Source organism: Hypomesus nipponensis, chromosome 15 (assembly GCF_054491055.1).
Source record: "Hypomesus nipponensis isolate SF chromosome 15, ASM5449105v1, whole genome shotgun sequence".
Taxonomy (NCBI): Eukaryota; Metazoa; Chordata; class Actinopteri; order Osmeriformes; family Osmeridae; genus Hypomesus; species Hypomesus nipponensis.
In genome coordinates this window covers 7990616-8012976 of record NC_140375.1, presented here as the reverse complement: position 1 = coordinate 8012976, position 22361 = coordinate 7990616, and the positions used below count along the sequence as shown (strand labels likewise).

Here is a 22361-nt window from a genome sequence, read left to right as displayed (position 1 = left end):
ATTGCTGTCTTTTATTCCCTGCTTTGGAAATGTCCTGCATTCACACTCCAGGCAAGAGGAAAGAGTGCTAATGAAGCTCCAGCCCCCCCAAAATAGGGCTAGATACACCCATGCTTAGGATAGTGGCCCTGGTCTTCCTTGTCCTGTACAGTATGTTTTCGATGCGTCCCTGCAGCAACAACTTTATTCAGATGAGCAGGATTACATAAAAAATCCTCCCGTTTCTTTGTGCAGTGGCTGGAGACGAGACTAACAGCAGCTCAATGAGTAACAGATTTGCACGTCGTCCATTTCAGGTTACAGACCTCATATTTGGTAGGCTACAGGAGTATAGTCCTCAGTCGGACACCTGCAACAAAACCAAAACTGATATTATTCCCTTCAGTTGCTGGGATTCTGATAAATGAAATTGCATCAGATTCCCAAATGAAAAGGGCAGTGAGCGATGTCATCCAGCCGCTTGCCTACTGATGTTTTCCCCTAAATCATGCGGTTTCACTTTCCATTTATTTAAGACAATTTCTTTAAGCACTAGATGGCAGTACATCGCTGATCAACTTTAGCGCAAGTACCCCAGTCTTGGATGCATTGTGTTATGTTAATTTTATGGGTATTTCAGTCAGTGGGACAGTTGAAAATCTGAACTACGACTTCTTGACGATTTTACGGCAACATGTGTGCGTAAGGATCTTTCCGGCTGAATGCGCTTCAGAAAAGGATAGCGGTGGCGCAGGCTTTTTACTAAACATGCTATAGAAACACGTTGTACGTATGCTACCGTTGTTTACAAAAGTAATGGAAATATAAACACTGCGATTCCTTTGATACCGTGGTAACCGGGCCGGGGTGGTTTCCGATCGGTGACGTAAGGGGATTTCCACCGCGACCCATCTAGCTGCTCAAAATCCTCCGACAAATACGGAACTCGGCTCATAATATCGTTGCCATCGACGACATCGGTGTCACAACCATCAAGGAGCACTTTATGTTGTAAAAAACTTTTAATATTGAGTAAGAAGCGACAATAGTTTGTGGAACCGCGTGAACGAAGGATCTGTTGAGACATTTTTTTACTGGAAATTTCTATTCTACGGGAACAAGATATTCGACTTCAAATACAACTGCATGAATGTGTCATGAGAAACATGAGCGTGTGTTTCCCAAGTAAGTTTACTGTCGAACGATGTGATTCGACATACATGACTGCATGGCAGCGTCGCGAGCACTTTCATTGCGTTGTTTTTAGTTCATGATCTGTCGTTTGGTAGTGGACCTGAAAGCCAACAACTAACTAACATCGAGGCAGACGTAATTACAGTCTGTTTTTTGTCTCTTATCTAATAGCAGTTAATTGACATATTTCTTCGTCTGTTTTTCAGCACACGACTTGGGTAAGTATACTTAATATAATGTACTGCTAGTGCACAAACAGCAATAACACCATATATCATGTCTACATACACTTAACACATGCATGCACGTTTATATATTATTTAATGTGGTAGGATAGTGTTTGTTGTCAAACTGACAGATGAATTGCATTTTAACCTCACCTGCTTTGTGACCTCACCTCATCCTGCTTGCATTCTGCTTTCCTCCTCCTCCTCTTCTACGCAACCTTGTATCATTCTCTTCCATCCCCCTCTCATCCCTTTGCCTTCCTCTCTGGCATCCCAACCTCCTCTCATCCCCCCTTCATCCCTCTCAGACATCATCCAGGAGGTCATAAGTGAGGACAGAGAGCGCACCTTTCACAACCTGCCATCAGGCTCCTGTCTCCCTGGACCGCCTTCCCCTCCAGACCAGCAGAAGCAGACCCCCAGGACCATGCCCAGACAGCCCGCCTCCTCGTCCCCCCCAGTACTGGTGCCTCGAGGCACAGCCCCAGTCAAGGTAAGTGCCCTGCCTGATACAGATAGATGCACCCTCTGTCTGAAGTTTCTTTGTCGTGTGATGTTATCAAAACCCTTATTCAGATTCTAGTCCTTCCCATTTTTTTTTTTAACCAAAAAGCGCTCATGTTTTAATAACAAACTGTTCTAGCCTTACATTGCTTTTCTAACACAAGCTAAATGAAGTTGTCAGTAACAGAGGCATCACAACTGATCCTACTCTGTAGAAATATGACACAGTGGTTGTGATCCTCCCCCTCCCCCCAAAAAAGTTCCCCAAAGGGACAATAAATTATATTTCATCGTATCGTACTCCTTTAATTCAAAAATACTTTCTACACATAATATCTGCACAACCTACACATTCAATGTCCTGTAGGGAATACACATCTACAAAGAAGTGTTCACATTTCGTGCTGCTCGGCTGTAATTAAAGAGGATTGGTTACTGGCACCTGCCTGGCAGTTGCTCTAGTTGAGCAGCTTGTTGGTTGTCCTGGCAGGGAGTAGCAGGCAGGAACCCAGGCTGTGTACTGTAAAACACGTGGTCATGCAGAACCAGGAAGAGATGTGTGGATCTGTCGCTGCAGAGTGAGAGGTAGCTGGAAATATCTGGATGGGTCATTGGATGTTGATCATTAATCAAAGATTAATGTCAGCCTCTGTCAGTCAGGCTAGTGACTGGGTCATATCTGCATGCCAGGCATATTATTTACCTTGGGATATTATGATTTCCCCAGTTATAAATGATTCCAAAATTATGATTATTATTCAGTTTATTTTCCCTTAATGAAGTGAATATATGACTTTGAGCTCTTGCTCGGAAATGGCCACTGTCTTGAATGGAGCATGTGCAGAATGTACTACAGTGAATATACACCGCCTGGGACTCGGAGTGATGTGAAATAGCTTAGTGGAAGACCAAGTTTGCTAACTGACGTGTTGTGCAAAGAGACTGAAAGAAAAAGGAAAAAGCATGTTGTGGCCTCTTGTGAAGGAAGAGGGGAAACGCAGAGCAGAAATGTAATCTGATTCCTGCTTTCACTCTGCCCACTCCTCCATTCCCTGCCCAACCCTCTCAGGGTGAAAGGTTACATTCTCAGTCATTTCTGTCTCCGCGATTGGTCCGAATGCTCCAGGGTAGGTTGACTTCCTAGTATCATCCTCGGAGCCTTTGTTAAGTTGTGCTCCCGACAACCAGGCATGCCCAGACCGCACGCGCACACACACACACACACACACTGCAGCCAGCGCCAGCTAGTCAGGAACAAATGATCTCACACATGGTGTTGTAGTTCTTAGGCAGTCGCCTGATGGTGTGTTTAGAATGAGAGACGACGAGGAATAACAAAGAAGACACACAGTTTTTCTTTCGTTCTGACGAACTTGAGGCCTTTTGGTTTGCTGTTTCTCAGTTTGCAGTTGGTTGGTAGGTAAAGGGTATTTATAAACAATCTTTTCGTGAGTTAAGATTAAAATAATTGCCCATTGTGTGTGTGTGTGTGTGTGTGTGTATAAATACGTGTTTTGTTTGGTGTAGACGGCTTTGTTTATATGTAAAGCTATTGTGTTTGCGTGTGTTTGTGTAGGCCACTGACTAGTATTCGGCTCTGTAGAGATCTTTTAAACTTTAAAATACACTGTATCATCAAGAATAAAGACTCGGAGTGAAAGAGATAGTTGAAGGAAGCGGGAAGACTGTACAGACATGAGGGGTAGATGAAAATGGGGGGCCAAGGAAGTAGGATGATCACACCAGAAACTGAACGGAAATGGAGGGGAGGAGGAGGAGGGACTGAGGGAGGAGAAGGGGGTCTCCAGTTTGGCAGCAGCTGCCGGAAGCTATTGCAGTGTTTGTTTTTCTTTTCACTTTTTTTAAATTTTCTTTCCTTTTCTCTCTTTGTGATAAACATTTTTTAGTAATTAGTTTGTCACTTTCAGCAATGGCATTAACATATTGGGTGGTGGGATACTCACACACACACTTTCTGTTCACTACAATGTCAATGTCAAGTGCTGCTGACAGGGCAAGTATCAGTTCCTGGCCAGTCATAATGTTACCTGACATCACTGTTTCTAACCTGGTTCTCTATAGGCTCCACACTCCTTTCCTCAGCCCCAGGGTGCCTCCAGGGGCAGCATGGCAGCCCAGCCCAGCCGCGGAGCCTCTCAGTCAGGTGCGCTCCGACGGGGCCGTGGGTCCTCTGCTTCCGTGGCCTCCAGGGGCCCAGTCGGGCCGCCTCCTCAGGCCCAGGGTGACACAGCGCTGCTGGAGAGGATTCTGGAGCAGCCCAGGCTGGTGGTGGTGGAGGAGCCCAAGGAGAGGGGCATGAGGTTCCGCTACGAGTGTGAGGGCCGTTCCGCTGGCAGCATCCTGGGGACCTCCAGCACCGACACCAAAAAGACTCTGCCTGCTATAGAGGTACTGGCTAGTGGCTGCACACACATTACTGAACATACTGCAGTATATTCCATAAGTTGCAAAACGCACACAAATAATGTTACATCACAAAAATTAGAAAACATTCAATTACATTCATTTATTATTTATATCTGATTCATTTGTATTGCTTTCGCTGACGTCTCACGTGAGACATGTAACCAAACTTTCACATCCTTATCCTAGGTGCATTGTGTTTAGATGTGTGTAGATTGTACATGCACTACAACTGATTGAGAAGCTTGGAGGATTCATACCTGTCTGCTGATACTGTCAGACTCATGGAACAGCATGCTGCAATTCTATTGGAGCAAACTATTATGAATGCTAGTCTAGAGAAGATGCCATCCGCAATGATTTTAAAACATCACTGATAATTATATTTAGTTTGACATACAGTATGTTTCTAATGGCCATACACTGGATAGCTCTGGGCCTACCTGTTGTGTTGGATGTGTCTTCTGTATAAATAGAGGGAGGTTTATGGAAGGTACCATCTCTCCCACAATAAAGGGGAGTTCCCCCACATTTTGTGGCAGAGCCTCCTGCCTCCTGGAGACATTAAGTAGTGGAGGGTTGACTTTAAATTTAAGTCAAATAGAAAGTCCCCAAAATTCAAGTCTTGTGGTCTGAAAGGGGGATGATTAACCCCTCTCACATTCTGCCACCTTTCCACACACACCGCACACGTACATACACGACCACATCAGCAGTGTTCGTCTGACACCCACAAAGATCGTACTCACACATACAAGCACAAAGTAGCCACCCAACACCAGATGTACACACTCCTGACACACACACACACTCACTCCCACACACAAAACGACCATACTTACACGCTTAACTAGAATGCTGATAAACTGAGTGGCAGTTATAGGGACATTTATCATCATGTTCAATCATGATCACTGCGAGGAACGGATGGGTGTTCTTGTTAAATAGTTTCAGAAATGAGTCAGTTTTGCAGATCCTTCCATCTTCTCTTTCCAGCACTCTCTTCTATGCTCTTTTTTTTCCTGCATTACTCAATGTCTTACATCCCCTCTGTTTCACCCTCCCCCTCCATACCTTCCACAGATCAATGGTCCCATCCAGCATGTCAAGAAGGTGAGAGTCACCGTCTCCTTGGTGACCAAGGACATCCCCCACCGCCCGCACCCGCACTGCCTTGTGGGTAAAGATTGCGCTGAGGGTACAGGGATCTGTGTGGTCAGCTTCAACCCTCACAAGGACCGATGCCACAGGTAGCCATCCCTTCTACTAATCCCTTCTTCCTATCTGTTCTGCACCACTTTGCTTCTTTCTGTTTCACCATTCTTCCTTCTCTTTACCACTCAGTTTAGTCCATGTATCCATCCGTCCCCTTTTCATAACTCCTTGTGTGTGTACAGTTTTGCTAACCTGGGTGTCCAGTGCATCAGGAGAAAGGAGCTGGATGCCTCACTGGAGAGGAGACGGAGCCTAAACATTGATCCCTTTAAAAGTGAGTGCAACACCCACTCTCTCTGTCTCTTTCTGTCCCTGTCTCTCTGTTTCTCACTCACTCACTCACTCTTTCTCACACAAACACACATATTAATCATCAATACCAGTGCTTACACCTCTCCCACCTTTCTGATTGTAATATGCATCTAGTATCAAACATATTTGACTTTGTGATGTAAAATAATGATTCTTGAAGGGTCAGCTGCTGGATTAAAGTGTGTTTGCTTCTTCCTGTGTGCCTGTGTCTCAGCGGGCCATTCCAAGAGCATTGAGGACATGGACATGAACGTGGTGCGTCTGTGCTTCCAGTGTGAGCTGGAGAGGGAGGACGGCAGCCTGGAACAGCTCTATCCTGTGGTGTCCCAACCCATCTATGACAAGAGTAGGAGCACACACACACACACACACACACACACAAATAGACAGAGGCACACACACACAGAAACTAAAAGATACACATGCTGACTTAAAGACATGCATGTTTATGTTTGTACACAGACACACACACTGACACTTCTTCCAAACTGATAACGCAGTCGAATTCAACCTGTGAGTATCAACCTAAATGTAATGGTTTGGTTGCCAAAGTGACTCAAACTATAGTGGGTTTGGTTGGAAGTTGGCCCCCTTGGTAACTAGCACACGTTTTCATTTTTCATAGAGTAGAGCTGAGGAGTTACTTTTGTTGTTTACCGACATGTTGTTTCAGTTTCAAACAGCTAACCGATAATATGGCTCCTGCGAATGTGCTTCCTCCCTCTGTGGCCCACCTGGTACTGATTGTCTGTGTGTGGGCATGGTGTATTCACAGAGGCAACCACCACTTCAGAGTTGAAGATCAACCGTCTGAATGAAGTTAAAGGATCTTGTACCGGCAAGACTGAGATTTACATGCTGTGTGACAAAGTGCAGAAAGGTGACCCAAACATGCTCACGTACACACAGACAGATTGAGACTTGAGAAATACAGGAACCAGCACTGTTAAAGAGGAAGTTGAAAAAAAGTGAATCTCTCTGGTGTGCAGATGACATTGAAATAATCTTCAAGCGGGGATCATGGGAGGCGAAGGCGGAGTTTGCCCAGACGGACGTTCACCGGCAGATTGCCATTGTCTTCAAGAGCCCGCCCTACCAGGAGCAGGACATCACAGAGGAGCAGGATGTCAGTGTCTTCCTGCGACGCCTGTCAGACCACATGGACAGCGAACCTGTGACCTTCACCTACCTGCCCCACAACCCAGGTCCGCCTACAGTCTTACTATGAATTTTTATATATTAAATATATATTTTAATATATAATTTATGTATGACATATTAAATTATATATAAATGTATCTAAAAAGAGAACACATACTACATATACATACATATAATGTGTATATTATATATATATAAGAATTACAGTAATATACTGTTTTGATGACGTGAACAATACCGTTAAGTGTTGTTCCTTACTTAGATCCATATGAGGTGAACCGCAAGAGGAAAATCAAGAAGGACATCAGTTTCTCGGAGAGGTCCTGTGTGGCAGGTACAACTTCACGTGATCATACTAGTTTGTGTCAAATCAGGTCTCGTATGTGCTGTATGTGTTTGTTTGTCTCTCTGGTATCTATAAATGTTGAGTCTGAAGGTAGGGCTGACTCAGACATGTCTCTGCCTTCCACAGCTCAGAGTCTGGCAGCATCAGACTCCTCTTCCTCCTCCAAGCCCTTCGAGTCGTTCGTCTACCCAGCTGAGACTTGCGTGTTCCCAGATGAAGTGAACCCCTCTGCCCAAACAGGGTCCTCCTCCCTGGGGGAGATGCAATACGGCATCCCCCTGGAGGAGGAACTCTTGTACACCCTGGAGAACTGCACTTTTCTCAACCAGCTGCTGGAAGACCCAAGCCTCCATGCAATGCTGAGCAACCCTGGCCTCACCTCCCTCGGTTCCAGCCTCACTCCTGTCGACCTCCACGGCCTCAGCCTGGGACCCAACGCTAACTTTGCTAACCTGGATGCGAACTTTAACCCCAACCAGATCGTACCTGAAATTGGGCAACAGGCCTACTACAACGACATGCAGCTGCAAATCATGGTCAACCAGTACCCACCTACGGAGGTCTCTGACTCCAACCTTGTTGACATGGACCAACATGATAATGAAGGGGTTGGCGGGGTATCGGTGAAGGTGGAGAAAGGCCTATGAGGGTGGGAGAAACCATAACCTCCATCTACGGATGGTTGGCCCATAGTCTTAGATTTCATCTTTCTGATACTGTTCCTTTTTAGCATAGAAAAGCAGTAGAAACTCTCTAGTAGAACAGCTTGTGTGTATGAAGCATGAGTGGTCTTACCAACTAAGAGACATTGTGCTAGAGCTCTGTGAGTCATCCGTCCTGTTCCTCCCCACCCCCGTCCTTCAAGCCCCCCCCCCCTCCCCCTCCCCCTTCAGGCCTCGCTGGACGAGCCTACATTCCAGACTCTCTACACCTCATCTCCTGACCACATGAGTCACCACTACCCAACCTTCCACAGAGAGAAACTGACATTCCAACCGACATCTCCCTTACCTACCGACCCGACCCATAACCAGGCCTGTAGGACTTTGCTGCTGTCTTTCTCTGTGTAATGTTAGCCCTAACACTGGGTATCTCAGCACTTAGTTAGCATGAAGCATACAATTATGTTATTAGCATGTAAATAACCATTCTGTGTAAATAGCCATTAGGACTGAGGCTGAAGAATTGCCTCTTGCAAGGCGGTGACTTTGCCTTCTGTAAGCACTATTTTATTTTCTTCTGTTTCGTTTTTGGTCTATTCTTTGTTGTGTTTAGGTCCTTTAGACAAAGAGAGACTGAAAGGATTGGTCTGAAGTGATTAGAATGGCCTGTTGTTGAAAAAAACAAGGACCAACAGACCACCCAGTCAACCTGTAACTCGCTTCAGATGCGAAAATATGTCCACTGGATTCAGCTGTGATGCATCAATTTGTGTATTCTGGGTTTTGACTTTGTTTGACTGATGTTCATTAAGATTTACTTTACTATCTACAAAGTGGAACATTGGGCTTTATCCCATGCTGTATGCAGCCCAAAATACAAGCATTCTGTCGAAATTCCTTTCTGCGAGTTACACCTGGTATCTATACCCGTCCTGTTGACGGGTATAGATACCCGTTCTGATACAAATTCTGCCGTTCAGATACAAATTCTGTCCGCTCCACAGTTTCAAATGAAAATAAAGAAGCAAAAAACGAAAATAAAGTGGCTTTAAGTCTTGACTACAGTCTCCAATATACAATTTAAAGAGGTGTTGTTTTGGAGTGACTCCGCTGCAGGGAAATGTTACTGACCGAAGGATATGGTAGAAAGATTCAATGGAGGGAAGGATGAGAGGTGAATGTAGCTCAATGAGTGCTGTCAACCCTCTCTTGCTCTTTTGTCTTTTCTCCCGCTTCACTGCTCATCATCCGCGATGCTATCTATAGCAGCTGTCCTGTCATTCCTGCACTGCCCACACACATTCCCGTCGCTCGTTCGCTCACATCTAGAAAGCACGTGACTTCTTGCAAACTCATTATTTGCAAGGACATTGAGGGATACATTTTTCAAATATGTGTCATTCGGTGGTACTCTGTTTCAATGGCTGTTGAAATGGATAATCTAATAGAGCAGATGATGGGTTAGTGTCAGTGAATCCGCAGGCAGTTTGGACCGTAGACTATATAGTCAGTCTCACTACTTTAGCTGACAGTTTCACTTTACGAGCTAAATCGTTACCGTGTTTGGCAGTAGACTCGATGGTACACATGCTTACACCACAGGGGCTCCTGTAAAGTACTTTCTACAAGACAGTGTAATTGCCCTTATGACACTACTAAATGCCAAAGGACAACATACGTTTAGTTTCTGCTGACCCCCCTGATTATCATTGTATAATTCGCACTCAATCTGTGACTTGATAGACACACATGGTACCTGTACCTGCCGAGACTAATCCAGACACCCAAGCGAACACAACTGTCCTTATCTGCTTGCACAATTCTCAACGAACACTAAAGTAAACAAACCAAATTATTAAGCATCATGTTCAACGTAGTACTTTTTGGTGGTTCAACATGTAGGCTTAGTCATTCCTCTTCAACTGATGGTATGTTTTCATAGCCCATAGCAAACACAATAGCCTAAATACGTATACGTATTTTCCCTTGCCGGTTCATTTCCCTATTCAAGCGGTTTTAGAATGTTAAGCACATAAATGGAGTGGTGCTCCTGAGAAGTTCCCATGACAAAGCCGTGTGGCTATGCCAGGTGTCAATCAGGTTAGACAAACAGGTACACACCTAAACATAACAAGGCAATTCAACAAAGCGAAATCTCTCTTATGTCTAACACGATAGGGTGACCTACAGTCAAACGGTAAACGTCAACAAACGCTTGTAAAAACAAAAACACATTAGAAATGACTGGCTGGCTTCAACCTGCCAACGTCTATTCAGCCTAGGTGCCTGTGACAGTTCAGTTGTGTAGTTGTCAACACAACAATTGGATGTGTTACTGAAGGTCAGAGAAAGTTAGACCCCCCCCCCCCCCCTCCCCTTGAATGAAGCAAACTTAACACATTCATCACCACTCCTGTATTTGGCAATGGATACATTATCCATCGTCTAACTCCACTAAAATGTGTCACCCTGCAGAAAATTCATAACTAGTCATTTGTGTCACCCTGCCGAAAATTCAAAGCTCATAATTTCTGCTTATTTAAATCTATAATGATATAATTGCAGAAGTAGCCTAATAATTTTCACAGGCAGCCCACTAAACAAGAAGCCAGCATGACAATGCAGTTTCAACAAAACTCAATTTTGGCGCTCTCTACTGCCCCCTGCCTGGCGTCATATTTCCACCGAAACCTTTATAAAGCCTGCTGTACTTGTCAAACCCGACTCAAGGACAATGAGAGGGGAATATTTTGCTAGATTTAGACGTTAACCCATTGCTCACATATGACTCTCTTTGGATCCATGGGAATCCTGGCCTGATATGTGCACTAATTACTGAAAGGAAAAATAAAATGTGTTGGACTGTTGCTTGTGCTGTTTCAACAATATAGAGCCACTGACAACACTAACCATGTGACCAATTTTAAAATGGGCTTGCCGGTGAAATAAAAAAGATGCCGCCGAACTCAAACACATTCGATGAATAGCCTACTAGCTCAAATACATTCAGCAATTATCCTACAACTTGGCCAACAGGCACACATACATTCAGTTGTAATACCAGCATATTACAGCCGGATATTTCCGTCAATTTAGGCTAGACCATTTTTCCCTCTCCTTGTGTGTCAATAATACATATGTAGTGAGTGTTTTCCTACCCTGAATTAGACAGGTAATTCCCATAGTGTGTTATGAAAATTATTCTGATACTAGTAGAGCTACATATAAGGAGAGGATAAACCCTGTTTACAGGTAGGCCAATTGAATACTCATCTCCTGTTGCTAGGTTATACCACCCACGGGAGTCCCCTAGCCAATAGGGACTCCCCGTTGCATGAGCGCTGTGGTGAACCACTAGTTTAAGACTGACAACTAGCTACGATAAAAAGGAAAATGAAAGCAACAAAAGCCATAATGTTTGTTTTTAAGGGTAATAATAGCCTTATGTTCCATTTGGGGCAATTCATTCGCCATGCAAGGAATTGCAGAATACCTATGTGTCTATTTGAAAGACATGTTCAATCATTCATTTTTGTCACTTCAACACATGGCTAAACATTGCCACCTACTGTACATTTTGTATATATAGAATATACAAAATATATTTTAAAAGGTAAATTAAACAATAAAATCAATGATATGAGGATGAACAATACCAATGAAGAAATATGAAGATGTATTCCTTGGATCACTATACATATATAACACAGAAATTCTGAGAATATTTACAGTTAAGAGTCTGAGAATATTCCTGTCAGGTGAGAAGTATTGTTACTGTTAAGAAATTTTCCAATTTCCCCCCAAAATGTGTCCTTCTGTCCTCCCTTGTTTAAAATTGCTCTTTCCTTTTCTCCTCCTAGCATGATCAGAGTACAGAACAACCTTGGACAAGTACAAGTGTCTTTCTCTGGAATATGATAGTACGTTTAATCCAGTGTTCATAGGGACAGGATGTGACCTCATACTTTATAAGAAGTAACCTCGTTATCCCAAGTGGTGCATTTTTCCTCACTTCCTCTCTATCAGCTCGGGCTCTGAGAGTTTCTGGATGGTCAGTTGTGTGACCAGGTTCTCCACACAGCTCTTAAACACAGGTTCTGGGTCCTGCAGTTAAGAGAGAGAGCAGAGAATCATTGTAGTAGCAGTCTGTGTAGTAAGTAAATGTAAAAGATGTTTAAGTATAACTGGCTGTTAATACATGTGCGCATGTACAGACGTGTTTGAGCTATGTTTGTGCGTGATCAGAAAGTTTATGTTACTTCTAGGATTTGAAGGATGATGTTATGGTCAGTATTGGTTTGTTTGAGGTTGGAAACATGATGGTTAGGGTTAGAAGGATGGTTAGGGTTAGAGTTGGAGAGAAAATGTCACCTTATATTCAAGTTGTCTTTGTTTCTCCACAGCCTCCTCCAGATTGAGCCCCACCCACTCTGCCTCCTCCTCCGGGACCTCCAAGTGCTGCTGGGACATACAGAAAAAAGGAAGACAGGAAAAATAGAAGGAGATAGGGAAGAAAGGAGAGAGAGAGGTAGTAGGACAGAGAGAAAGAGGAGCATTAACAGCACATACTGCAACAAACACAGATCACTTGAAATTTTCCTCAGTCATCAGCATGAACAGGACCTCTAAATTTCTTCAATTTCAGCAGATAAGCAGAATCAAGTGTACTCCAGTACAGTAATTAGAAAGGTAACAGCAAAATCCAAGCACCCAAAACTCCGCTGACCCACCTTGTATTTGTTATAGATCTTCTCCCTCTTGACTGGGTCATCAGGGTAGAGCTCTGTCTCTCTCCGGGCCAGACGCAGCAGCATGGCCCGCTTCAGGTCCATTCCCAGCTTGGAGTTCAGATCCTCCTTGGGAGTCTGACAGACAGGAGAACAGGAACATATAGAAGTATTATCTCTCTATCTCCCTCATGAATCCAATGCACTATGCTGGTGTGCAAACCAGGGCTACATGCAAACACAGCCCAGCTGACCACAGATATCTTGCTGTGGTGTTGAGGAGAACAATGTAAACTTGAACTATAACACTAGTCCCATTTCATACGTGCCAGCATCATACACTTCCCCTGTATCAACAGAATGCTCGCACAATAATAAAACATTAGTACTCTCTGACACCTTGCAGCATTCTCTTACCTTTAGTATGTAGAAGTCAAACCCGTACGCAGCGTCGACGAGGTCCAGAACACGAGCTGTGACTGTGATGGTGAACTTGTGGTCGAGGATCTCGCTGTACAGCTCCCTGTTGAACAGCTGAGGCTTCCATGTCTTAGCCAAGCGGGGGCAGAGCTGAGGAGACACAGGATCTCAGGGTGTTGTACAAATAAAATACATTTTATAGACTGACTTGTGCAAGATGTTGACAAGCATTACTACAGCCAGTAAGTGATGTTGAATGAATGGTATTACGGACTGATAGACTGATAAACCAGAAGAGACTCACTTTGTCATTTTTAGCATATTTAAAGCCTGATATCCAGCCCTCTCCTCCCCAAAGACCTTTTTGGGACTCTGCAGGGTAGTAGATGGGGATGGGAATGTCCTGGACCCGCTCTTTGAGCCCTGTCTTGGGGCTGACTCTGTATTTCACCCCCAGTGGCCTCCAGTGGACGGGCATGGGCTCCCTCTTCTCCTCTAGCGACCGCAGGTAGTGTTTGGGCAGACGTGTGTAGATCCCCTGCTTCAGCTTCAAAGCTTCCCAGACTTTCGGTGGATACTTGTGGAGAGGCATGGTGGCTGGGCCAGAATTAGCTAGCACACTCGAACCTAGGCTTAACTTAGGATAAAGGGAAGGACAGAGAAACAAGACATGCACAGAATCTATTAATTACTCAAGCCGACATGCGTTGGTATTACATTGACGGGGTGGTGAAAATCAATGATCGCCTTTACGTGACCATTTTCAATGAATAGCCGAGGACAAGAGGTTACTATGTAAACAACAATAATATTAACTTAGTCTGAATTTGAGCTGAGAGATACTTCTGAGAATGTGTCAAGTTTGAGGGTCCTAAGCGTTCTGCCAGTCTGGAGATATTGAGCCTGCACCTAGGTAGTTAGCGTTGTTTAAGCAAACGACGCAAACATGTTGTAAGTAATACAACTACAGGTACAGTCAATGGATGCTACTTTGTTTAAAAGGTTCTCACCAATCAGATAAACATCCACTTAGACCATTAAACCCCGAATATTTCCCACACGCGACTCAATCATGCCAAGGACACACTTGCTTCCGGTTAGCATTGCAACGCCTACATTTCTGAGGGGGACGATTGGTTAGCAAAACGGAAGTTGACATAAGTGAATGGTCTACTTAGCTTGTCTGTCATTGCTAACATCCGTCCTGAATGATTTCCTCGTTTTGGCGTCTGGGGTGCGCCGATTTCAATTGTTCGAAAATGAATCTTCCTCATTCGTTTCACCAAACATTGTTGCAGTGGTTTAATAAAAAGGCATAACAGGGATATCTCCAACATCACTACATGGCTTACAGGATATTACCAGTACGACATAGGAATGATTAACGTTTGAAATAACGCGGACGAATATCTTCCGCCCGAAAGGTGGAATTGAACCACTCTGCCGCTAAGCAGCTACAGGTTTGAAGCCTGCACCCCGGACCACCGAGGCTCATCCGGGCATTAAGACTAGAATGGCTGCACAATATATAAATGTTCTCTTTGAGATTATAATCCCAGTCATGGTTTCAAATTCAAGTTTGTGATCACGGTGAATTTAGTGCCAGAATAATGTGTGATACAATAATAAGCAACATGAAGGCTCTCAAACGTCTATTTTTTAAATAAACCAACACATAAACATGGCTTTTTTGTTGAAAGAGGGTGGTTATAATGAATGCAGAACAGAAACAATTTCATTGGTTACCCAAGAGTAAAGAGGTGGAGTCTTTATGTCGTCACAGACCTGGTAAAACATTAACTATGGTAGCCAACTCATGTGATATGATCAGAGAGGAGAGAAGATTCATGGGTCTTATGTATTTGTTTTAAAGTCCCACACACATGTAAATGATTGTATACAAAAGGTGCATAACCACAGTAAATCCTGGATACAGTAGAAAAGGACCTAACACCATGTCATGTTGCAGGAGTCTCCTAAACCCTTTCCCCCCATCAACTCCCATTCAATAAATAAATCAAATTAACATAAAACCAATTGCAAACTTGTGGTTTTAGGGTTTTTATTCAGTAAGAGGAATTATTATGATATTATTTATGTCATTACTGCAGCACAGTAGGGATGAAGACAAGTCAGAAGTAATTCTGATGCACATGATAGCTCTGCGGCAGAGTCAAATCCTCATACGTAGCTTTGGATCAAATTGTTTTATCCAGAGATGTGAACAGTTTAGGTGTGTGAAGTCTCAACCCTTGTGGTATCCAGACCAGAGACAGTGACTGTTGTTCTGTCTTAAATTCAGTGTAACTGTGACTTGGTTTTGATCATTCCCCTGTCACAGTATTTTACTATACAAAAACTGAAACATTAATTTATTCACAAAGACACTACAACACTGTATGATTGACATCTGACTCACACAAATTCAATGTCATCTTTGGTAAGGCACTGTGGTGATGCAAATAAAACTGATCATAAACATTCTTATGTAAAACAAACACAAGTAAAGGCTAAACAAGAGTTTTCAAAGAATAAAAACTGACAGGAGTTTGAGTTTGGATGTTGGCTGTGCAGTCTGTCCCGTCAGTACTGATTCCATCCTCCGTCATGCTTCATCTCAGAGGAAGGTGTTTTCTATCACCAGCATCTGAGGCTCTTCCTCCACCTCTCCAGCAGAGGGCGCTACAGGATGTGCAGTCTCTTCCTCAACAGTGTGACAACACATCTTGTCTGCACAGCTCTTCCCACAGGCCAGGCTGCAGGGCGGGTGGGGGGTCTGAGAAGGTGTGTCCCGAATGAGGGTCGGGGGGGTGTTGTGGTTGTCAAGGTTACTGCTGACTGTTGCAGAGAAGGGGGTGAACTCTGGCTGGATGGTCCAACAGCTCACTCCTACACTCTGCAGCACCTTGGTAACTCCAGACAATAAGTCACCACACCTGTTGAGACACCGACTCAGTGAATCCGGTCTACATCATCTATTCCCAGTCATACAACCCCCAACATCACCGGTAGCCCCCTCCCCATTCAGACGTCACCTGTGGGTCTGGAAGCCAGCGTGGCAGTGCACGTGGACAGAGGCCACCAGGCAGCTCTCGGTCAGCTGCCACACGTGTAGTTCATGCACGGCCCAGACCCCCGGCACGCTGGAGATCCTACGACCCAGCTCCGACACTCGCACCTGGGGGGGGCACGCCTGCAGCAGCAGCTGACCGCCCCGACACACCTGGAGAGAGATGGTCCCTAGCCGGATCAGCGGTTCATACAGGAGGGGTTTGATTTAGTATTCAAGATTACGTTGACCCTTCACCCTTGACCCATTACTCTTAACCCATGACCCTTAAAGATGCTCTAAAGCAGAACTGAAAATGAGTTTAAAGTTCATCACCCCACAGAAGAGTGTGTTGTTAACTACCCATCCAAATTCTAATGAAAAAAAACACAGACAATTATGTTAAATTAGGCTTTGAAATTGTGAGAAAATCAGCAGTCTTCTCTGCTTTATACTGGGGGGGTTGTCGCCTGAAGGAGCTGAAGCTCCGTCCCCTTTAATTTATTGAATTTAGCAACAACAGCAACAACTAGCTAAATCAATTGCAGATATCTGAACAGTCAGACCTACCAGCAGTTTCTTATGTGTTAATTGCTTTGTCTTTGCATCGTACCAGCTGTGTAACAGAATGCAGGTTATATTAACCGCCTATATTTCACACGTATATAATGTACAAATTATGGAATTTGCTTTACAGCATCTTTAACCCTTAATGCTGATCCACTATAAACACCTTCTGACCTGGGGCAGGGTAGTGGTAAGCAGCACCAGCACAGCCAGCAAGGAGAAACCAGGGTCCAGGTAGAGAATGAGGCCGCAGGCCTCAATGGAGTCCAGGCATCCTGGGCCCAGCAGCAGCACCAGCCCATTAGTGATGACCAAGATGGAGCCCATCAGAGCCTGGATCACAGTGACCAGAGCTGGGAGGCAGCCGCTACCCCAGCTCCTGGTCTGAGGCCTACCGTGTGGAGGTTGGTCTGACTGCAGAGATGGGCTGAGGCTGGGGGAAGTCTGGATCACTGGGGAGGGGGATGGACGGTAAGTTTTGGTACTGAAGTACTGAAGTCTGGCTCAGTTGAAGATAAATGTGAAGAATGACAGCTTCAGTGTTAAACATGAGCAGATTTCACTCTCTGGCTCCTGGGTGCTGTATATATAGATGCTTACCATCACTCAGAAGTTATATAATTGCAATCGGAAAGCTCTGATTTAGATTACGCTGACCAGGATGTTCTCTCTCACTACAGCCCATGGAGATTTCAAAACATTTCAAAATTAAAATGCTCACCTGAGTGTCCTGCACAGGCACCCATCCTGGATGCCACAGAGCCAGGGTCCCCGGAGTGGGACCCCCAGGCCCCTGTCTGCCTGACGTCTGACTGTGTATCCAGACTGTGTGGGGGGGCTCCGTAGCTGGGCTGTGAGGGGCAGGGCTGGGGGGTTGCTGCAGGAACACAGGCTCCAAGGGTTGGTGGTGAGGTTGAGTCAGGGCAGTCAGGGTCCAGGACACTGGAGGCCCCAGGGTTACACAGCACCAGAGTTCCTTCTTGGAAGGGACCATGCAGAGAGTGGGGGTGGACCATGGCTTGGTTCTTGTTCTTGACTGTGGACAGCCACAGAGAGGAACAAGGATCAACAAACAACAGATGGTCATTGTTTAATATGCTCCTTGTTGAACACAAATACCCCCCCCCCCACACACACACACACACAGTACCTTTCTCATCGTCCCAGACACTTCCACTCCTCTCCTCCCCTGACACCATCCTACCCCCTTGCTGGCTTCCCCAGTCCATCCCTAGCACCAGCAGGTTGTGGAGCAGACTCACGGCCCCCACCACTGTGGCCAGTAAGGGGCGCCGGAGCAGCTGGGGCTGCAGGGTGTGGCTGATGATCTCCAAACAGACAGAGACACAGAGGGCAGCCAGCAGCAGGGAGGAGAACATAGAGCCGACCGGCTGGAGCCTGGCCTCGCTGTACTCCAGCCCACACCGTTGGGACTGGAGGAGGGAAGGGGAGTGGGGGGACGGGGGGAGAGAGGGCATCAGGGACGGGGGGGGAGAGGGGGTGACAAACGGAGGAAGAGTCGGGGTGAGGGATGCTGGGAGAGGTGCAGCTGGGGCATAAGGTGTGTCGTGGAGCTGGCGACCAGGTGAGGCGTCAGGGGCGATGCAGTGAGGGGTGGTGGGGGAGCAAGGTTTTGGGAGACGCTGGACTATGGTAGTTGGGGGAGGTGGAGAGAGGGGTGAGGGGGGACAGGGAGTGGAGTGGGATGGGATGGGGGAGATAGTCTTGTTGGCTGAGAGGAACTGGGGAGATCTGCTGGGTGATGGAGTGGGGGTGGATGACAGGGGGAGGGAGGTGGGGGAAGGGGGAGAGACCTCCGAAGCACAGAGAAACGGTTTCTTGACGTCTCCAGGAAGTCGGGGATGAGGAAGAGGAAGAGCCATGTGTATGAGGATGAAGAGTGTGTGGAAGCCATCCACCATGTTGATGAGGGAGCTGCAGAGGCGGCTGGCAGCAATCTGACATACCAAGAGGGCAAAAGTCAGGACCAGCATGCATCTGTGCATTGATGTGCCCCTGAGGAGCCCAGGGCTGCTTGACATGACAACTAGAAGGGACACACACATACACAGACACATGGCATTTATTGCAAATGAATAGTCATGAGAACCATGTATACTGTGTATCCTGACGGCTCGGATTGCATTTTTTTTTCCACATACACAGTTTAATAAACATGAATGTTGATAAACATTCAGTCAGAGCATACACATACTAAAACATTAATATTGTGTTATGTCTACGTGGACTAAATACTTCTATCAGTAGTGATGTAGAACAAGTTTTTTTATATTCTTAGCTTTGAGTTAGAGTGTGTTATAATGTCTCAAGACAGACGGGGTAGCTTAGCGGCTCTGCTCTGTGGAATGTATCGCTTGGTAAAGATCCAAGCAGTAGCAACCGTGGTCTACCTGACACTCAAAGACACTCAACTGACAATGTGTCACAGCGTGAATAACCTGGTTGGCACTCACTTTCTTTTACACACGCACGAACGCACGCCCAAGCAACTCTATTTTTTTCCTTTCTCGAGCTGACTTCTGATCTGAAAAACTTTATTATACAGGTGGACTATATTGTTAAGTAGCCTAACAAATAATTCAAATTTGTTCTGATTGAAATGCATTATAATTATTCAGTCTATACAGTTGATAATCATTACTTGTTTGGATTTGATTTTTTTTTACCTTTAATAGACCGGTAGATTACGCGCGAGGAGGCAGATATCCACAGATCACAAGAGCCTCTATTGCAGTAAGAAGACAGACGTGCGCTTCTGCGCGCGGTAAGTCTATCCAAGTGTTACCCATCTCTCTCTCTCTCTCTCTCTCTCTCTCTCTCTCTCTCTCTCTCTCTCTCTCTCTCTCTCTCTCTCTCTCTCTCTCTCTCTCTCTCTCTCTCTCTCTCTCTCTCTCTCTCCCACGCCCACCTAACTGCCTAGTTTCTAATCGCAGTCATGTGAGGGGGTTCGTACTCATCGTCCCTTTTTATCGTGTATTTTCTCCCCGTCCGCTCCGGTGGGGTCAAGATCTGAAGCCCATCGGTGAGCCGAGCCCACCCACCTCACCGCTCCTGAGTCCACGTCAAGGGAGGGGGGCGTATGTGTTTGAGCCTAACTTGAACTAATTTATATCCCAGTGTAGACTCGATTACATAACTCCTTAATACATACGGTGTTCCCTAAGGGGCAGAAAGTGTCCTTATACGCAAAATCACGTGTGAAGTTTATCTTACTCAAGGGTAGGGTGTCATTTGAATTGGATAATTTTGTTATGGTTTACAAAACGTACGAACTTCCTTTGTGCAAGAGTGTTGAGAGCTGTTTTTAAGTAGCTTATGTTTATTATATACCTATTATATATTATGGTCTCCCTTTGGTTTAATTTATTTCTGAGAAACTAGTTTCATTTCCCCCCTCATTTAATCTAAATAGAAGACGAAATGTATAGCGAAGCATCGTCTCCCTGCACCCGTCTACGTACGCTGCGACGCCTTGGTGCACTCCACTGACCAGCGGGCCAACAGGCCCGATGAGGTCTGACACCACGCCATGGTCCCTTTCAGTCTTGAACCAACACCGCATTCCTCCGGCGAAAGACCTTCCCAGGAAGCTTCTTTAATTCGACGTTAGGAACGACTTCATTCACAAAGGTATACTTGTTTGAGGCTAGTGCACTAGTCTCTTCTTTCTCTGACGTAAAGGACTCCATTCATAGCGTAGTTGTTTGATGCGCTTGAAGAAATTCAAGATATTGATGTCTTTTGATATTGATGATTTTTTAAAACCGATTTCTCTTGAGTTTGGGTTTATGTTTGTTTTCCTCAATGAGGAAACTGTCTAACACTAATGATGTTTGGGGCTGTACCATAGGTGAATAAATGACTGAAGAGAATCCAGAGGCACCAGAATATCTTGAGTGTGGTCACGGTCCAACCACTGACCCTTGTCTCTCAAATACATCCGATACACAGGAAGGGCCCTGTTCTATTACTTTGTAGACAAGTTCTTTCTAGGTCCCCTCCTTCAGAGAAATCACTGATATGATGTGACTGTATTGGTGACCACTGGGCTAGATGGTAGATGCAATTTCCTCCAAAAAGGATGGAAGGAGACAGAGAAGGATTGCTACAGTGTTGGGATGTGGCCTCACTCTACAGCCAGTCTAATCTCCTCTCCTTGCCAGCCTGTTAATGGTTACATAACCTAGTCTACAGTCACACCTCTGGTTTCAATCTGCTGAGACAGCGAGACCCTTCATGCATCACACATTACTGGAATAAATATAATATTGCTGGTTTAATTGTCAGAGAGATTAAATACTACATGACAGAATCATTTGCAATTAAATGATCTGCTTTTGAACCTTTTCACACAGATATAACAAAAGATTGTGTGTGTGATTAATCTGTGCCCAGGCCACACCCTGGGGGTGTGTCAGACCTCGTCTTCTGTCTGAAACCAAACACCAGAAGTCACTGATGGATAACAGACTGCAAGAAACCATAAATTAGGAAATCTTTTATTTCAACCAAGATCATACAAGAAGAAACCCATAAATGCATAAAATAGTTTTTTTTCTGAATTTCAAGAACAAATGCAGACTCTGGACAGTTGGAGAAATTGTTAATCATCATAATCTGAGAGAAATATATTACATTTGTCTGTTTTCATCTTTCGCTGTGTATTTAGAGATCATTATAGCGTCTTATCCCGATACCGGAAGGGCACAGCAAATAAAAAATGAACAGGGAAGCAGATGTAACCAACAGTAAACAAGCCCAACACATCTACATTGATTAGACATATTAAACAGTAGTGAACTTTAACAGTTATGGCAGGTTTGAACTAACAACTGATGACCTCATGAACAGTCCCTCCCAACAGTGAAGGCCACTCCTGTTTTGCCCTCATAAAGAAATGAGCATGGGCTGGGACCAATGTTGTCACGGTGACAATACAACACAGAACACAATGTAGCACCGTGTCCCTGTTTAGATTGAAACATGTTTCTGAACATTTCCGTTATGCTTCAGAGGTTATCACAGCTAGGCCATTTCAACCAAAGCTTTATTACCCCCTCCCCCCTCCCACCCACCACCACCACTGCCCCTCCCTCCCCTGCTTCCCAGGAAGGCTAAGCCAAGCTGACTTATACCCAAGGATAACTTTTAATTAAGTTTTCTAAATTGCTTACTTTTTACAGGTTGAGGTAAAATAGGGAGAAAAAAAACTTCTGATAGAAAGGACACGAGAGAAAGAAAAACATTGTTTTGTGTGAGAGTATTCCTGGGACCATATAGAGCACATACAATAGGAGATAAAACACATCTCACATTGCTAAATCAGTGTGTGTCTGTGTGTGTGTCTGTGTGTAGTAGCTTATGCCATCTTCCTTATAAACTCTTGCTCAGTATCTCAGTTGACTGGGCATGTGGAGAGTAAGTATGTGTGTGTGTGTGTAGGATTAGTAGCTGGCTGGAATTCCTTTAGAACAGAATTACAGTAATAAATTCTGGACCTCCCCCCCTCCCACTCCCACCTCCTGTCCTCTAACTCATGACAAGCTGAACTCC

The 22361-nt window shown here is 44.9% G+C and overlaps 3 protein-coding genes and 1 non-coding gene across 8 annotated transcripts; 1 reads left to right on the top strand and 3 right to left on the bottom strand.

Moving 5' to 3' along the window:
* The first annotated feature begins 94 nt into the window (after positions 1–94).
* relb (RELB proto-oncogene, NF-kB subunit) lies at positions 95–9083 on the top strand. Of its 3 annotated transcripts, none has more exons than XM_084673800.1 (11): positions 95–1164; positions 1380–1391; positions 1709–1893; positions 3987–4313; positions 5412–5578; positions 5726–5817; positions 6070–6201; positions 6631–6735; positions 6845–7060; positions 7279–7350; positions 7489–9083. In XM_084673800.1, the coding sequence occupies exons 1-11, from the start codon at positions 1137–1139 to the stop codon at positions 8007–8009; spliced, it is 1857 nt and encodes a 618-aa protein (XP_084529926.1). In that variant the 5' UTR covers positions 95–1136; the 3' UTR covers positions 8010–9083. The 3 variants fall into 3 exon arrangements, with proteins under 3 accessions (XP_084529926.1, XP_084529927.1, XP_084529928.1); XM_084673801.1 differs by having other exon boundaries at positions 1345–1391; XM_084673802.1 differs by lacking the exons at positions 95–1164; positions 1380–1391; positions 1709–1893 and adding an exon at positions 3116–3320.
* Positions 9084–11683: 2600 nt separating this feature from the next.
* mrpl28 (mitochondrial ribosomal protein L28) lies at positions 11684–14315 on the bottom strand. 3 transcript variants are annotated; one of them, XM_084675213.1, is made up of 6 exons: positions 14182–14315; positions 13476–13808; positions 13169–13321; positions 12755–12889; positions 12396–12482; positions 11684–12128 (listed from the first exon to the last, which is right to left on the bottom strand). In XM_084675213.1, the coding sequence occupies exons 2-6, from the start codon at positions 13761–13763 to the stop codon at positions 12033–12035; spliced, it is 759 nt and encodes a 252-aa protein (XP_084531339.1). In that variant the 5' UTR covers positions 13764–13808; positions 14182–14315; the 3' UTR covers positions 11684–12032. The 3 variants fall into 3 exon arrangements, with proteins under 3 accessions (XP_084531339.1, XP_084531337.1, XP_084531338.1); XM_084675211.1 differs by having other exon boundaries at positions 12396–12485; positions 14182–14314; XM_084675212.1 differs by having other exon boundaries at positions 12396–12485; positions 13476–13803; positions 14182–14297.
* Positions 14316–14585: 270 nt separating this feature from the next.
* Positions 14586–14672, bottom strand: trnastop-uca (transfer RNA opal suppressor (anticodon UCA)). The gene has a single exon. It is a non-coding gene; the product is annotated as a tRNA-Sec (tRNA).
* A 563-nt stretch (positions 14673–15235) lies between these two features.
* On the bottom strand, positions 15236–18829 carry LOC146257278 (uncharacterized). Its single transcript, XM_084674951.1, has 5 exons — positions 17938–18829; positions 17509–17823; positions 16962–17239; positions 16207–16394; positions 15236–16107 (listed from the first exon to the last, which is right to left on the bottom strand). The coding sequence occupies exons 1-5, from the start codon at positions 18827–18829 to the stop codon at positions 15789–15791; spliced, it is 1992 nt and encodes a 663-aa protein (XP_084531077.1). The 3' UTR covers positions 15236–15788.
* Between the last annotated feature and the right edge of the window lie 3532 nt (positions 18830–22361).

Bases quoted from the DNA above. Each gene is read 5' to 3' on its own strand.
- relb (XM_084673800.1), top strand. From the start codon at position 1,137: ATGAGAAACATGAGCGTGTGTTTCCCAA. The intron at 6,202-6,630 runs GTAGGAGCACAC...GTGTATTCACAG, and splicing joins CCAACCCATCTATGACAAGA to AGGCAACCACCACTTCAGAG. The intron at 7,061-7,278 runs GTCCGCCTACAG...TTCCTTACTTAG, and splicing joins CTACCTGCCCCACAACCCAG to ATCCATATGAGGTGAACCGC.
- mrpl28 (XM_084675211.1), bottom strand. From the start codon at position 13,763: ATGCCTCTCCACAAGTATCCACCGAAAGTCTGGGAAGCTTTGAAGCTG. The intron at 13,322-13,475 runs GTGAGTCTCTTC...GTGTCTCCTCAG, and splicing joins AATATGCTAAAAATGACAAA to CTCTGCCCCCGCTTGGCTAA. The intron at 12,486-12,754 runs GTGGGTCAGCGG...TGTATGTCCCAG, and splicing joins AGATCTATAACAAATACAAG to CAGCACTTGGAGGTCCCGGA.
- LOC146257278 (XM_084674951.1), bottom strand. From the start codon at position 18,829: ATGTCAAGCAGCCCTGGGCTCCTCAGGGGCACATCAATGCACAGATGC. The intron at 17,240-17,508 runs GTGAGCATTTTA...CCCCCTCCCCAG, and splicing joins TGCCTGTGCAGGACACTCAG to TGATCCAGACTTCCCCCAGC. The intron at 16,108-16,206 runs GTGACGTCTGAA...GTGTCTCAACAG, and splicing joins GCTGGCTTCCAGACCCACAG to GTGTGGTGACTTATTGTCTG.